The sequence below is a fragment of the Hevea brasiliensis genome, chromosome 5 (assembly GCF_030052815.1).
Source record: "Hevea brasiliensis isolate MT/VB/25A 57/8 chromosome 5, ASM3005281v1, whole genome shotgun sequence".
Classification (NCBI taxonomy): Eukaryota; Viridiplantae; Streptophyta; class Magnoliopsida; order Malpighiales; family Euphorbiaceae; genus Hevea; species Hevea brasiliensis.
Genome location: NC_079497.1, coordinates 107,617,728 through 107,634,470, shown reverse-complemented (window position 1 = coordinate 107,634,470; position 16,743 = coordinate 107,617,728). Strand labels below are relative to the sequence as shown.

The window sequence follows — 16,743 nt, the reverse complement described above, 5'->3', positions numbered from 1 at the left end:
ATAACTAGTTGTTCAACCACGTGCTAGCTTTTTATCAATTAAATAAATTATTCTAATAATATTATTATATTAATTTTTTTATATTAATTAATTAATTATTATCATCATTCATCTAATTTAAATTTAAAAAAAAATGAACAATCTATTTGTTATCTTTTTATTTTTCAAAAGAAATAGTTAATCTATCATACTAAATAGATTAATATTATGCATAGTTAATTTTATGAATATTTTTAAAAAAATTATTAAATTTTAATTTCTCTCATAAAATTTATTGAATTTTAATTTTATTTTATAAAAATTATTATGATCAAAAATTAAATATTTTTAAATTAATCTACTGAATTATTAGTTATTTTATAAATAAAATTATTTTATTTTATTAATTAAAAAAAAGATGCATAAAACTTATTCAGTTATCCTCTCCACATTTTTCTTTATTTCTTCTCCACTAGCAACTACTAGTTATGTAATTTTATTTATAAAATACTTGACAAGTTATAAGTTTATCTGAAAATTTTTAATTTTTTATCACAGTAATTTTTATAAATCAAATTACGTTCAGTAAATTTTACTAAAAAAAATTAAAGTTCAATAAATTTTATTAAAATATTCATAAAGTTGAATGATCATATGTGATAATTATCCCATACTAAACTCCCTTCGTAGAATAAAATAATCCCAATCTAATTTAACACATATTAAAAATAGTGAAAATTTATAAAAAATAATTCTAAAATTATGAATTAATATAACAATTTTTTTTTTTAATAATTTACTTCAATTGGAACTTAATCTTAAGATTTCACTATCTTGAAAATGATTTTAATACCACTGAATTAAAAAATAATTATTAGATAGCAAATAATGTTTACTTTTATTTTGGTGTTATTCATATTTTAAATATAAAATTCATTTATTTCATTTATAATTCATTTATATATTTTATTTAAATGTATAATATTTATTTCATTTTTAAGCAAGATATCGTTAAAAATTATAATAAAGTGTTTGAAAAGCATTAAGTCTCTTTTATTACAGTGTATAGATATATATTTTATATTTGTAATATAATAAAAACAAAGGTTAAAGGTATGAGTGGTGTCAATTGATGATAAATTGAGAGAAGAGAGATTGAGGTGGTTTGATCATGTGAAGCGTAGACATACGGAGGCTCCAGTTAGACAAGTAGAGCACATTGAGTTAGAGAATAGAAAGAAAAGAAGGGGTAGACCTAAACTCACTTGGAGGAGAGTAATATAACGACCTACAAACATTACACATTTCCGATGATTTAACCCAAAATCGTTTAGAGTGGATAAAGAGAATCCATATAGCCGACCTCAATAAATTTTTTGAAGAAAAACTTAGTAGAGTTGAGTTGAGAGTAACCATATATTTAGATTTGATTTAATATTATTAGTTTCCATTATATTTGATTACTTCTAAAAGCTAAGGGTAAATATGAAAATACAAAAATTAAAATTATAATAAAATGTTTGAAAAGAATTAAGTCTTTTTTTTATTATAATGCATAGATTTATGATTTACATTTGTAATAATATGAAAGGAAAAAGGTTGAAGTGGGCATTAAAAACCATAAATTTAGATTTTATTTAATATTATTAGGTTTTATTTGCATGTTATTACTTTTAAAAGCTAGGGGTAAATATGAAAATAAAGGGTTTTTTCAGAAAAAAAATTATTTTCATGTGAAAATTATTATTTGATTTTTTTTTTCTCAACTCACAAAGAAATTTGAGGGAGGGTAATCTTCTTGTTGGTGACAACCTCTCCCTCCCATATTTTTTTTATAATTTTTTTTTCAATCCCTCATATTTATTTTCTTCTGCAATAAATATTAGGAATTTGTTCTCAAATATATTCTTCTTAATATATCTTGAATTTATTTTTTTTTAATTTTTTTAATTATCTATTATATCGTGAGTGTTTGGTTTTTAGTTATTATAAGTAAAAGTATGATCATTAGTTTTATTTGATTGGAGATTTTAAATCTTGATTTATAGATGTGGATCTTCTATCAATAGACATAGTGATTGAAACTCATCTGCATACATCATATACATCAAATTTCAGAAAAAATAGTCTAAGTATAAAAGATACAAAGAGATTGTTTTGTTGTTCAAATCAAATAAATGACCAGTGACAACTTAACACACACACACACACACACATATATATATATATTGATAAATTTTGATAATTGCCCCTTATCTAATTGTAATATTACAGTCCATCAACTTAAAAATGTAACATAAAACTCCATCAACTTTCAAATTTTGTACAATAAAATCCTTCTAACATTTAATTACTAGTTTTTCAGTTAAACGCTGACCTAAACAGTTCCAGTATAGAGTTTAGTCAATATTTCTCTTTTCTCTCTCAAGCTATGTGTAAATTGAATAATTTTTCTTTCTATAGACAGAATAATTTTTCATGCGTAAAGAGAATAATTTTACACTTTGTATGAGAGAAGAGAGAGAAATATTTATTAAGTGTCATGAGGGAGCTATTTACATCAATTTCTAACTGAAAAATCAGTAATTAAAAGTCAGAGGAATTTTACTGTGCAAAATTTAAAAGTTTATGGAATTTTATATTACATTTTAAAGTTAAAAGACTGTATTGTTACAACTATATAAGTTCAGTGACAATTGTTGAAATTTATCTTTTTTTTTATCAAAATTATCGGAAAATTCAATATCATTATAAGATCAACAAATTTTATTGTTTACAATAGTAAGTTTTATGTTTTATCTATAGAAATGGGATTTTATCTTTTCTGTAATTATTTATAATACTTAAAATTTTGATGTTGTTGATAAATTATATTTTTATATTAAAAAAAAAACATTTTAAAAAAGTTGATGCAGCTTAGAATTTTACACTCTCTTTATAAAAGATAAGCATGTTTTTATTCTACATATGCTTTAATTTTACGTTTTAAAATGGTAATCCTACTAATCCATATAGAATCAATTCCCAAAGGGTTTTTTTTTTTTTTATAAATTAATTATTCCTTTCCTCTCTTAATTTGGATATGTGGTAGTTATGTTGTTGGTTTTTTTTTTTTTGAAAAATTATGAAGAAATATATTTTTTAAATTGAAATCTTAAAATTCATTAAAAAAATAAATAAAGGTAAGCTATATATTTTTAGGTTTGAAAGAAAAAACTATATTTTTAGGCATATATTGTGCTCATTACACTTGTATACAATTTAAAAGCCTAAAAATTAAAATTTTTTCCGCTTAGATCTCTCTCTCTCTCTCTCTCTCTCTCTCTCTCTCTCTCTCTCTCTCTATATATATATATATATATATAATTTTAATATTGGTAAATGATTTAGAACTCGTTTAACATAACTATTTAAATTGTTGAGAAATATATATATATTTTTAAATATATTAATCAGAGAGTATTTGAAATTAATTTAAAATTAAATTTGACATGCTTTATTCATAAAAACTCAAAAATGATAAAATAACTTTTTTTCAAAATATATTTTTAAATAATATTTAAAATGATTTTTTTTTTCTAAAAAGCGTTTTTTATCTAGAACCCTAATGCTAAATAAAATCTTAGAGTGTATTTGATTTTATTTATAAGTCGTTAAACTTATTTATAAATAGATTTATAGAAAGCGATAAATAAATTAGTATTTGATTTAACTTGAAAAATTAAAAAAAACCTAAAATAAGTAAGAAATCATAAGAAAAATACTTTTTACTTATAATTTATCTATTTATTTTAAAATTACTATTTAATTAAATAAAAAAACTATATTATCCTAATAGCTTTTAAAATATCAACATTATCCTCATTTTAATAATTAAAACACTAAATGGCATTTTTTATTATTTTTATGAATTAAATTAATTTTAAATACATTTTAAGTAGACATTTAAATTACTTAAAATTTACTTTTAAATAGTTTATCAAACAATTAACTAATTATTCTTTATATAAAATTATAAATTAAATAGTGCATTTTAAGTAAAAAATTAAAGATAAGTAGTGAAATCAAATATTCATTTATATTCCCATAAAATTTATGAGATTAATAAGAGTATTTATGAGTTATTTTTCATTAAATTAATTTACTATAAATAGTTACTTAATTTGTTTAATTATTATACTTAATTTGTTTAATTATTATTAACACTAAAATATTAAATAAGCTTCATTTGAAGTTAAATAAATGTTATAGAATTTATATTTTTAATATTTATTTTAAAAATGATTTTTAAAAAATTCCCATAAAAAAGTAGAAAACTGCGCAGTTGTCGCTCCCTCCACATTATTTATTTGGAATTTTTTATAAAACAAATATATATATATATATATATATATATATAATTTCTTGTTTAGAATGTTCTTTACCGAGTTGCTCCCCTCACGCGGCCAGCCAAAATCCAAAAAAGCCATGGCCCCCGCTGGCCTCTGCCACTTGCCACCAAGAAAAAATACAATTAAAATAATAAAAACCCAAATAAAATAATTGCCATTGAAAAACAATATAGAGTGGAAAATTTAGAACCCCGTTTCCTCCTCCTGACTTCTGTGCCAAAGTCTAGCCAACAGTTTTCAAACTTCAAACTTTGTGGTTCCCAATTTCTGTTGTTTTCTTTTTTTGATCCTTCTTGTTTTTGGGTATAGAGGGAAAGTGAGAGATTAATGGAGAGCATAGCATTGTGGCAAGGGGTGACTCTTGCTGGGATTTTGTCATGGATTGTCATTTCTTCATGTCTCAACGTGACCCAAATGATTAGATCTTTGGTTCAACCTTGGGTGACCCATCATGTCATCACTGGCGCTCCTCTTATTATACAGATCCAGGTTTTTAAATAGATTTTATTGAAATAAACAAAGCCCAGATTTTATTTTAATCGTTTGTTTCTTTAATTTGTGATGAATTGTGTTTTTTTTTTTTTTTTTGGTTTTTGCAGAAGTATGAGCATGGATTTTTGGATGCTCTATTCTCTGGGTTGTCCTGTGTTGTTTCTGTGCCCTTTTACACTGCTTTTCTTCCTCTGCTATTCTGGGTATATTTCTTTCTCTTTCTGTTTCGTCTTTAATTTGGTTCTCTGGTTGTTGGTAATGTGGGTTATGAGTTTGGTGTTAAATTTTATACATCAGCATTGTAATTGAGTTGCTTTTGGGTGAAACTGCAGAGTGGGCATGGCAAATTGGCTAGGCAAATGACCCTTCTAATGGCTTTCTGTGATTATACAGGGAATTGCATAAAGGTGGTTTTTCATTCTTTCTGGCTTGATCCTTGCAATTTTTCGGTTTTGTATTATTTAAATTGTAGGACGAATAAGACCATGAAGTCATTTTGTTCCTTGTTTGTCTTTCATGTTTCATAGGATGTGGTATCAGCTCCTAGACCCAAGTGTCCTCCTGTTAGAAGAATAACTGCCACAAAAGATGAGGAAGATAACGCTTTGGAGTACGGATTGCCTTCTTCCCACACTCTTAACACTGTTTGCTTATCTGGGTATTCATCTTTCCTCCTCACATTCCCATTTTTCTATATTATTTCTATGCTTGTGTTGTGTTCTGATTTACAGCACATTATAGTCGGTTGTGTTATACAATCATTTCAACAGTGGTGGTGGCTTGGTTGTGAGTTGTCAACTGCATGCTAAGAAACTTGAGAAGTAATATTTCTTCATAATCAAGAATGTGAATTATGTATCTGTTGAAACTATCAATTGTTGCTTATTGGTGCAAAGCTGACTTTTTTTGCTTTTCATTTAATTATTGAGTTTGGAAAGATTATAGCAATTTTCATCTGTTTATTATCAATTTGTTAGTTAATGGATGCTTAAAAACTTGATTTTCTGGTGTTTTGTAGCTTTAAATTTGCACCATAACATCTAAATGGATTTGTCATTGGCACTTTAAGAATCTAGAATATATTTTTGTTTGGTAATAATTATATCCTCTTTGAATGGACACGCCAGGTACCTATTGCACTATGTCCTGTCTTATACCAAAAATCAAGATTTCTTTGTCGAGTTTGCTGGATTTGCCATTGTTTGCTTGCTTGTGGGCTTCATTGGTTTGGGTAAGTTCATCTTTTTTTTCATAAGTTTTCAATAGCATTATTAGTTTTCCAATTCCATGAGTATTTCTAAATTGAAATTTGTTTTTTCTTGATAGGAAGAGTTTATCTTGGCATGCACAGTTTGATTGATATCATAGGTGGTCTTTCTATTGGGTTGGCAATCCTTGCATTTTGGCTTGCTGTCCATGACTATGTTGATGACTTCATTGTCTCAGGACAAAATGGTATGTAGATTTCTGTGTTAATTATTCCTTATTTTATATTTTGAATGAGTTTATTTTAGAAGATTTCTGTTTTGGAATGCCAAATTTTCCTCTAGCCAATTAAGTGGCTCAGAAGTTTATCGAATGAATAAATGCTTGATGAGTTTAAGGCAAGAAATAGAAGCATTGATGTTCGCACAGAAGCCCATTCTGTCGAAGGTACCCTAATTCTTTTTCCTATTTCTGCATTTCCTCTTTTGGTCTAAATTCCAAGGAAGCCTCATGAGCTCCAAAGTTGGTGAGCAAGAAATGAAAAATAGGACAAATAGGAGGAAATCCTGACAGAGCAACTTACACATCAGCTGAAACTTCTGGAAGCCTAATCATACCCAACAATCCTAAAATGAGTTAATCCTGATAGCGGGCTTCATTTATGGTCTCTAAAATATCTTTCTCTAAAGAGGCGATTGTTCGAATGGATGGAAGCATTCCTTCTCTTATCAGAGAACAGTGGGGTTCTATTGGGCTGAACCCCGAGGGGAAAGTAGTTTGCGAGGAGGTTTTTTGTCTTTTGACTTACTGACAATGCAACAAGATTTATTAACAAAGTTTTTGGGGACTATTAAGGATATGGATTGTTATTATCTAGTGCATGAGTATTCTTTATTTAAACCTCATATCTCACACAAAAAATGATACTGTTTAAATCTAATGGGTTTTATTCCTGAATGCTACGGGACAGTATTACTTTGACAGAAAGTGAAATCTAGCTAGTTTCTGAATATTGAAAAATTAAAAATATTGAATATATTTATATATATATCATAATTCTGAATTTGAAAATTTTGCCTTAATTCGTACTTCACTTGCAGTCACGACCTTCTGGGCTGCCCTAAGCTTCTTGTTGCTTTTTGCTTATCCAACTCCTGAATTTCCTACTCCAAGTTTTGAGTACCATACAGCCTTCAATGGTGTTGCATTTGGAATTGTAAGCAATTGCTTTCTCATTTAATTTTGATTTTCTTTTGAACTTCTTTTTATCAGTAGTGTTATCATAGATCATGCAACTTGGATCAAGGACTTTATTCTATATGTTTTTAGTGAAAGTCAATGATTTTGCTCAAGAGAATTCTCTAAAGACAAAGGTAGACATGGGAGAGGAGATGCTTGGAAGAAACTTAGAAGATACATGAAAAAGAAAATTTTATGAGAGCCAAGCCCACAGTGACAAGTGAAAATATGCTTGGGTGCATGTGGTGGGAAGAAAATAGAAAATGAAGGAAAATATATGTGTTGTGGTCTTTACGCATCACAAATTCTTTTTAAAGTTCATGCTGGAATAGAAAATAGAGTGCTTAATTTACAAAGAAGTAATGATGAACATATGCTCTAGCTCTCCTCTTTGCAAGAAAGAATTTAGAAATGTCAAATTCTTAGAATTGCTCACATCTCTTCTGTCTAGCCACAGTGAAGTTTTCTGTGAGAAGTTGCTTTTCACCGTTGTATGATAATGAAATCTCAAGTTGTAGATAAAACATACAAGGTCCCAGCATCTTGTAACTGATTATAGAGTATAAAAATTAAATTTCCAATATCCGCCTTTGTTATTGTGGGGAAGGCTGTATGCATTGAGCTATACAGTATATTTTATTTGCTTGGACTCAGGTATGAGTTTCTGATGCAAGAATGTTTTTGCGTCAGTTGCCTGAGGTTCTAACTAATTTTAAGTGTCATAATGTCGAGCCTATATCTGAGTGTCCTCATCAAGCAAAGGTTGTTCCCTATGGGATGGGATAGGATTGGATGGGATAGGGACAAGGAATAAAATGCGTGGCCTGCACATTGAGGAGTGGTAAGAGCATGCTCTCACATCTGTGTTACTATTAATAAAGGGAAAAGAAGGCAATTGTCAATTATGTGCTTATAGTCTTGCTGGAGCATCTGTGAGGGAAACCTTAGAAAGTGCAGAGTATATTTATAATTTGCTTAGAGGAAGCAGTTTATTAGAATTCATACCTGTTTGTAGAATCATTTTAATTACCTATCAGTTTTCAATATTAACTTGGAAGGAATATTTTTATGAATTTTCAATTACAAACTAAATTTGCAATGTTATTCAGGTGGCTGGGATTCAGCAAACATACCACCAGTTCCACCATGAAGCTGTACCACGCATATTTACCCAACTCACTGTCCCTGCCTTTTTGGGAAGAGCGCTTGTAGGAATACTAACAATACTCATTGTGAAGTTCTGTAGCAAGGCCCTGGCAAAATGGGTTCTTCCTGTGGTATCAAACACGTTGAGCATTCCCATAAAATCAACTAGTTATATACCCATGCTAAATGGATCAGTAAGTGTTAAAAAATCCGATGAGATCAAGCAATCAGGTTATATCCAAAAGTTGCTATTCTTCTTCTCTCACCAGAATTCATTTGATGTCGATACGGGTATTAGATTCCTCCAATATGCTGGTCTTGCTTGGTCCGTGGTTGATCTAGTTCCTTCTCTTTTCACCCATTTGAGGTTGTAAACTTGCAATGCTCGGTGGCTATTGTACCGTATATGCTTAGGGTGGTTTCCTTCTTTCTTTTTCCTTTCTCTTTTGTTTTTTGGAGGGGAGGCTAAGACTTTCATCGGTGATTAGCAATTTAGCATGGCTTTAATACATTTTAATTTTGTAAATTAAGTAATTTTGTTCAGGTAGAACTCCAATCGTTCTTCCCACTTACCTACTTCTAATGGAATTTGTTTTCTAGAATGTAAATGCTCCAGCGATAAAAGATAGAAGCTTCAAAGACTCGAAAACCAAGAAAATATAGTTCATGGCATTTGTAGGTCCGACTGGCAGTGGGATGATGAGAGAGGATTTTTTGTTTTTTAATGGCAATCTTTTCACATGCTTAAGACAGCAGACGACACGAATCTGAGCCAAGAGAGAAAACATGTATACCAAGTGCAACTGCGTCGGATGGACTCATATTTGAAAGGAGTCCAAATTAGAATGGAAGTCAGTCTCTTTAGATAAGATGGGGTGATTGCCTTCAGCCAATGGAGACATTGCTGGATTAGGAGACATATTATTTGGTTAAGCTAACGTTACGGTGTCCGAAACATAAGCCTTGACAATTGAATTATAATGTGGTCTAAACCTTGATCGCAGATGTCGAGGGAATTTTTTTTTTTCCAAGGATTTGGAGCAGTAAGTCTTAAAGTAACTGGATTCAATTTGTCTGATTTGCCTTCGTTTTTCACCTATTCATCCACTCTGTGCTGGAGAGGAACAAGCTTCAAGTCTTCTTCCTCACTTTTAAACATAATTATCAATCAACTCTTCACATGCTGAGAAGGGGTCAAGGTAACAGATGGATTGTTAACAGTAAATCTTGATCTCAATTGTATTAAGGTTATATTTAATATAGTGTAATTTAATGCAATATAATTAATTATATAATACAATTAAAAATTTAATATAATTGTTATCACATTTCTATATTTGGGTATAAAATAAAAATATTAATATAATATAATGATAAATTTTATTTTAATATTTAATTTATTGATTGTGTCAATAGTAAATGATAATGATTATAGTGATTGACAGACAAGTGATAGTGGTGCTTAAGTGGTGGTAGTGGTGACAACAGTGATAGTTAGATGGTGATAGTGGTGATAAGATGAGGTAGTAATGGTGGCAGTGGCTAAGTGATGTAGAGGTGACAATTAAGGGTGTTTGGCTCCAGTTCAGTTCGGGATTTGCCTGGGAATCAGAACCAAACCGAAATTTTAAAATTTCGATACGGTTCTAGTTCGGTTCTTCATTATTTCGGTTTCAGTTCGGTATAGTTCTCTGTTCTTCGGTTTCAATTCGGTTCGGTACGATTCCAGTTCAGTTCTCGGTTCTTAAAATAATTTTATGTGATTATTTCCTTAAAAAGTCATACTTGAATTAGTATTTAAGTTTTGAATTGAGTTATTAATACATAATATATCATATAATATATCTTTTAACTGTACCTAAATTATATAATCTATAATTATAAGGTGCATATATAACTTAGGATTAAATATATTATATAATATAATAGTATATCATATAATATACATTTTAACTATTATGTAACACTCCTAATTTTTAATTTTATTATTTTTGGGTAAATATTAATATTTTACTCTCTGAGTCGAACGCTCACTCCTGTTCAATATTTTTCCAGGCCACAGGAGGATATTTTTGAGGTTAACCTGCTTTTCTCCCTCGCAGGTCGTTTATTAATGTTTGTATAAACCTGTTAACTCTTAGAATTTCCGCATATGTTAGAAATATTTATTTGATTTGGGTCTGTAATATAATTATCATGTTGGACCTGTAAAATTATTATTATATGCATGTTTGATGGACTGGATGAGGGAGCTGAGCTCCCATTTATTTTTATGTTGATATGAGTATGTGGAGGGTGAGCTGAGCTCCCCAATTGATTATATATTGTGTTTACAGGTCGGGTGAGTCAAAAACTCCCCGTTGAAAGGTCCACTTTATGGTCGGACTCTGTCCGATTGAATTCCTGAAATTGGGCCCAATGGGCCTTAGAGTTGGATTAAGGAATAGTTAGGCTTACTACGGGCCTCGGGGGCTTTAAGCTGGCCCAGGTCCTAGTGCCGGTCTGGCCCATAGGTTGGGTTGTGACAAATGTGGTATCAGAGCTCAGGCTCCAGATTCATAGGGAATAATTATCTAAAGTGTTGGGAAGAGTCTACTAGGAGTCATATGCAGAAAATAGGGTCCACATTCGTCTTGCATTGTCATCTTTGCTTCTAGTTTTTGCTTCATATAATTATGTATAAATATGAGTCTATAGAGCTGTGTAATATGCTGTTTTGAATTTTGTGGGTTAATGCTGCTGAATTTCAGGAAAATGCGTAGAAGTAGAAGAGCTGCCACTGCACCAGAACCAGATGTGCCTGATGAGGTGTCAGCACAGGATGAGGCGCTTGCCCCGAGAAGGCAGGGTAGGAGGCCTAGAGCTGCTCAAGTAGAAGAGCAGTTGCCACCAGTTCAGTATCAGTCTTTTATGGCACAGGGTCCCATGGACCCAATGGCAGCTACTCTAGCTAGTTTGCAGAGAACCATCGATATGATGACACAGTCTATGGTCCACCCTCCACAGCAGCAGCAGTCCACCACACCAAGAGGGGAACCTTATGAACAGATAATCAATTTTAAGAAGTTGGTGCCTGGTACTTATGATGTGTTTGACGATGCATATCGGTTTTTGGATTCTTGCAGACAGGCCGGAACAGAGTTGCAGTTGACTGATAGAAGACTTATAGAGTGTATGCAGCATGTCATGGGGCCTATGCCTAGACAATGGATGAATGACTACATATTACCTCGGATGGAGTGTTTGTCGTGGACTCAGTTTGTGGAACTGTTCATTAACCGGTTTGTACAAGAAAGTTTCAGAGATCAAAAGTAGTGGGCCTTTGAGGCCTTAAGACAGAATGGTAGGTCTGTAGATGAATATGCTACAGAATTTCTGGAACTGAGCAGGTATACCCCTACAGCAGTAGCTACAGAAACTATGAAGGTAAAGAGATTCCTAAAGGGGCTTGACATGAGGTATGCAAACCTGACCATGATGTCTGATCAGTCTTTTGATGTGGTGGTTGATCGAGCCAGACAGATTGAGATTAGCTATGTTGTGGATGACAGCGGAAGGGCAAAGAAAAATAGAGCAAAGAGTTCTTCAGGTGTTCCCCACATGGGTGCTCCGGATAGTGGTGGCTAGAGTAATTATAGAGGAAGAAGTAGGAATAAGAAGAGTGGTTTTAGACACAAACCTCAAGGGTTGGCACTGATCCAAAGAATGCGTCACGGTTCGAGTACAGCCTGGTCCTGGTTCAGGATCTTCCTTGGCACCATGCGCACAGTGTGGGAGAGGACATTCAGGACCTTGTATGATGGGTTCAGGAGTATGCTTCAGGTGTGGCCAACCAGGTTACTTTGCTAGGGAATGCCTCGTGTTTAGCGAGCCACAGATGGGGTCACAGGGTTCTGTTGCAAATATTCCTCGTCAGTTGTATCCTGGTGCTTCCAGCATGGCAGACAGTCAGTTCAGTGGCCAACAGGGCCAAGGATAAGGGGGATGTGGATTTGGCGGCAGATCAGGGGGTAGAAGTCGATGATCGTGGTTACGCCACTCAGGGAAGGGGTCAAGCTCGGGTTTTCACCCTGACCCACCAGGATGCTCAGGCTTCCAATGCAGTTGTGGCAGGTATTCTTCTAGTTTGTTCCTATGAGGCTCGTGTTTTGATAGATCCGGGTGCTACGCACTCATTTGTCTTCCCTGTGTTTGCCATGAGATTGGGTAGAAACCCTACAACTTTAGAATGCCCTTTGTCTGTAGCTACCCCACTTAGTGACAACATAGATGTAGATGAATATGCTACAGAATTTCTGGAACTGAGCAGGTATACCCCTACAGCAGTAGCTACAGAAACTATAAAGGTAAAGAGATTCCTAAAGGGGCTTGACATGAGGTATGCAAACCTGACCATGATGTCTGATCAGTCTTTTGATGTGGTGGTTGATCGAGCCAGACAGATTGAGATTAGCTATGTTGTGGATGACAGCGGAAGGGCAAAGAAAAATAGAGCAAAGAGTTCTTCAGGTGTTCCCCACATGGGTGCTCCGGATAGTGGTGGCTAGAGTAATTATAGAGGAAGAAGTAGGAACAAGAAGAGTGGTTTTAGACACAAACCTCAAGGGTTCAGACCAGGGTACGGATCCAAAGAATGTCACGCCTGGGTACAGCAGTTCTGGGTCTGGTTCAGGATCTTCCTTGGCACCATGCGCACAGTGTGGGAGAGGACATTCAGGACCTTGTATGATGGGTTCAGGAGTATGCTTCAGGTGTGGCCAACCAGGTTACTTTGCTAGGGAATGCCTCGTGTTTAGCGAGCCACAGATGGGGTCACAGGGTTCTGTTGCAAATATTCCTCGTCAGTTGTATCCTGGTGCTTCCAGCATGGCAGACAGTCAGTTCAGTGGCCAACAGGGCCGAGGACAAGGGGGACGTGGATTTAGAGGCAGATCAGGAGGTAGAAGTCAGTATCAGGGTTCTGCCACTCAGGGAAGGGGTCAAGCTCGGGTTTTCACCCTGACCCACCAGGATGCTCAGGCTTCCAATGCAGTTGTGGCAGGTATTCTTCTAGTTTGTTCCTATGAGGCTCGTGTTTTGATAGATCCGGGTGCTACGCACTCATTTGTCTTCCCTGTGTTTGCCATGAGATTGGGTAGAAACCCTACAACTTTAGAATGCCCTTTGTCTGTAGCTACCCCACTTAGTGACAACATATATGTAGACATGATTTTTCCGGATAGCCCAGTAGTAGTGGATGGAAAGATCCTCCCAGCAGACTTGGTTCTTCTACCAGTAATAGATTTCGATGTAATCTTGGGGATGGATTGGTTGGCAACTCATTATGCCACTTTAGACTACAGGAATAAAAAGGTGTATTTCCACATACCTGGTGTGGAAGAGTTTAGCTTTGATGGTGACAGGAGCGTGACTCTATATAATTTGGTGTCAGCAATTAGTGCTAGAAAAATATTGAGGCGTGGATGTCAAGGATATTTGGCATTGGTGAGAGATACATCTGTAGAAGGTGTCAACATAGAAAGTGTTCCTGTTGTCAGAGAATTCATGGATGTTTTCCCTGAGGAGCTTCTAGGATTGCCACCAGGAAGGGAAATAGAGTTATGCATTGATGTTGTGCCGGATACAAACCCCATATCAATGCCACCTTATAGGATGGCACCAGCAGAATTGAAAGAGCTAAAGGAGCAACTACAGGAGCTTTTGGACAAGGGTTTTATACGTCCAAGCATTTCACCTGGGGCGCTCCTATTCTATTTGTGAGAAAGAAGGATGGGTCATTGAGGTTGTGTATTGACTATAGACAGCTGAACAAAGTGACTGTGAAGAACAAGTATCCACTTCTTCGGATCGATGATCTGTTTGATCAGCTCCAAGGGGCTAGATTCTTTTCCAAGATAGACCTGCGATCAGGCTACCATCAGTTGAGAATTAGGAATGAAGATGTATCTAAAACGGCATTCAGGACAAGATATGGTCATTATGAGTTCTTGGTGATGTCTTTTGGACTCACTAATGCACCAGCAGCCTTCATGGACTTGATGAACAGGGTGTTCAAGCCATTTTTGGACCATTTTGTCATCGTATGCATAGATGACATTTTGGTATACTCTCGGACCGAGGAAGAACACGTGTGGCACTTGAGGATGGTGTTGCAGACTTTGAGGGAGCACCAGCTGTATGCCAAATTTTTAAAATGTGAATTTTGGCTAGAAAGCATCTCATTCTTGGGACACATGGTTTCTAGTGAAGGCATTCAAGTGGATTCCAAGAAAATTGAAACTGTAACTGATTGGCTTAGGCCTACAATAGTCACTGAGGTGCGAAGTTTTCTGGGTCTAGCTGGCTACTATAGGCGTTTTGTGCAAGATTTTTCTAGGATAGCAACTCCCCTAACTAAGTTGACTCGGAAGAATGTTCCATTCATTTGGACAGATGACTGTGAGGAGAGTTTCCAGAAGCTTAGGGAGTGTCTAACCACCGCCCCGGTGTTGACACTACCAATGAGTGGTGAAGGTTATACCGTGTATTGTGACGCCTCCAGAGTTGGCTTAGGGTGTGTTTTGATACAGAATGGAAAAGTAGTGGCTTATGCTTCAAGGCAGCTGAATAGGCATGAGCAGAATTATCCCACCCATGATTTGGAAATGGCGGCTGTAGTATTTGCACTAAAAATCTGGAGACACTACCTGTATGGTGAAGTGTGCGAGATATACACTGACCACAAGAGTTTGAAGTACATCTTCCAACAGAGGGACTTAAACTTGAGACAGAAGAGATGGATGAAGCTTCTGAAGGACTATGATTGCACCATCCAGTACCACCCTGGGAAGGCCAATGTAGTAGCAGATGCTTTGAGCAGAAAATCTTACGCGATTTGGCACATTTCAGTAGAGAAAAGACAGTTGATTCAGGAAGTACATGAGTTGATGGATCAAGGTTTAATCCTAGATCTTTCAGATGAGGGGGTATTGTTGGCTCATTTTTCAGTGAGACCAGACTTGCTAGACAGAGTTAGAGTTTCTCAGCACAGAGACCAACAATTGATGAAGATCATAGAAAGAGTACAGCAAGGTGAAGGTGGTGAGTTTGGATTTGCCAATGATGGCGCCCTTATGCAAGGTTCTAGGATATGTGTGCCCGATGTGGATAATCTCAGAAATGAAATCATGCGAGAGGCACACTATACACTGTACAGTGTCCACCCAGGTTTCACCAAGATGTACCATGATGTGAAAGATAGCTATTGGTGGAATGGCATGAAGAGAGACATAGCAGATTTTGTGTCCAAGTGCTTGATTTGTCAGAAGGTGAAGTTTGAACACCAGAGACCATTAGGGAAGCTGCAAGAGCTCCCTATCCCAGAATGGAAGTGGGAAATGATTACTATGAATTTTGTGACTGGGTTGCCTCGTACCACGCGAGGATATGATTCGACATGGGTAATTGTAGACCGCCTAACTAAATCAACTCATTTCTTGCCTGTGAAGACTATATATTCTGTGGCACAGTACGCCAGACTCTACATTCGAGAAATAGTCAGATTGCATAGAGTTCTTGCTTCCATAATATCTGACAGAGGGCCCCAGTTCAATTCTCGGTTTTGGAGGAAGTTGCAGGAGGCACTTTGGCACACAGTTGAACTTTAGTACTGCTTTCCACCCTCAGACAGACAGACAGTCCGAAAGGACAATCCAAACACTGGAAGACATGCTTCGCATGAGTGTTTTGGATTTTGGAGGTCAATGGGATAATCAGCTAGCTTTGGTGGAGTTTGCCTATAACAACAGTTACCATTCCAGCATAGAGATGGCACCCTATGAGGCACTATATGGAAGAAAGTGTAGGTCTCCTCTGTGTTAGACGGAAATGGGAGAAGCGAAGGTGCATGATGTAGACATAGTGCAGTACACTTCAGAGATAGTTCCTTTAATCAAGGAACGATTGAAAACAGCTTTCAGTAGGCAGAAGAGTTATGCAGACCCCAGACAGAGGGATGTAGAGTTTGCAATAGGCGACTATGTATTCCTGAAGGTTTCTCCGATGAAGGGAGTCATGAGATTTGGAAAGAAGGGCAAGTTGGCACGTCGGTATATTGGACCTTTTGAGGTTACTGATAGAGTTGGAGCAGTTGCCTACCGGTTGGAGCTACCACCCAACCTTTCTCATGTTCATCCTGTGTTTCACATCTCCATGCTCAGGAAATACATTCCTGATCCTTCTCATGTGCTACAGCCGGATGTAATAGAACTGAAAGAAAACTTGACGTTTGAGGAGAAACATGTAGCCATAG

General features: G+C 34.8%; 1 protein-coding gene across 2 annotated transcripts; it reads left to right on the top strand.

Moving 5' to 3' along the window:
• The first annotated feature begins 4,528 nt into the window (after positions 1-4,528).
• Positions 4,529-9,055, top strand: LOC110649436 (lipid phosphate phosphatase delta). Of its 2 annotated transcripts, XM_021804000.2 has the most exons (8): positions 4,529-4,859; positions 4,970-5,065; positions 5,195-5,269; positions 5,390-5,520; positions 5,990-6,093; positions 6,189-6,317; positions 7,169-7,284; positions 8,417-9,055. In XM_021804000.2, the coding sequence occupies exons 1-8, from the start codon at positions 4,698-4,700 to the stop codon at positions 8,825-8,827; spliced, it is 1,224 nt and encodes a 407-aa protein (XP_021659692.2). In that variant the 5' UTR covers positions 4,529-4,697; the 3' UTR covers positions 8,828-9,055. The 2 variants fall into 2 exon arrangements, with proteins under 2 accessions (XP_021659692.2, XP_021659693.2); XM_021804001.2 differs by lacking the exon at positions 4,529-4,859 and having other exon boundaries at positions 4,980-5,065; positions 5,197-5,269.
• The last annotated feature ends 7,688 nt before the right edge of the window (positions 9,056-16,743 follow it).

What these genes read in the sequence shown, in the direction of transcription:
- LOC110649436 (XM_021804000.2), top strand. Translation starts at nt 4,698, where the DNA reads ATGGAGAGCATAGCATTGTGGCAAGGGGTGACTCTTGCTGGGATTTTG. An exon ending in AACACTGTTTGCTTATCTGG is followed by an intron (nt 5,521 to 5,989) that starts GTATTCATCTTT and finishes TGGACACGCCAG; the next exon opens with GTACCTATTGCACTATGTCC. An exon ending in ATGGTGTTGCATTTGGAATT is followed by an intron (nt 7,285 to 8,416) that starts GTAAGCAATTGC and finishes AATGTTATTCAG; the next exon opens with GTGGCTGGGATTCAGCAAAC.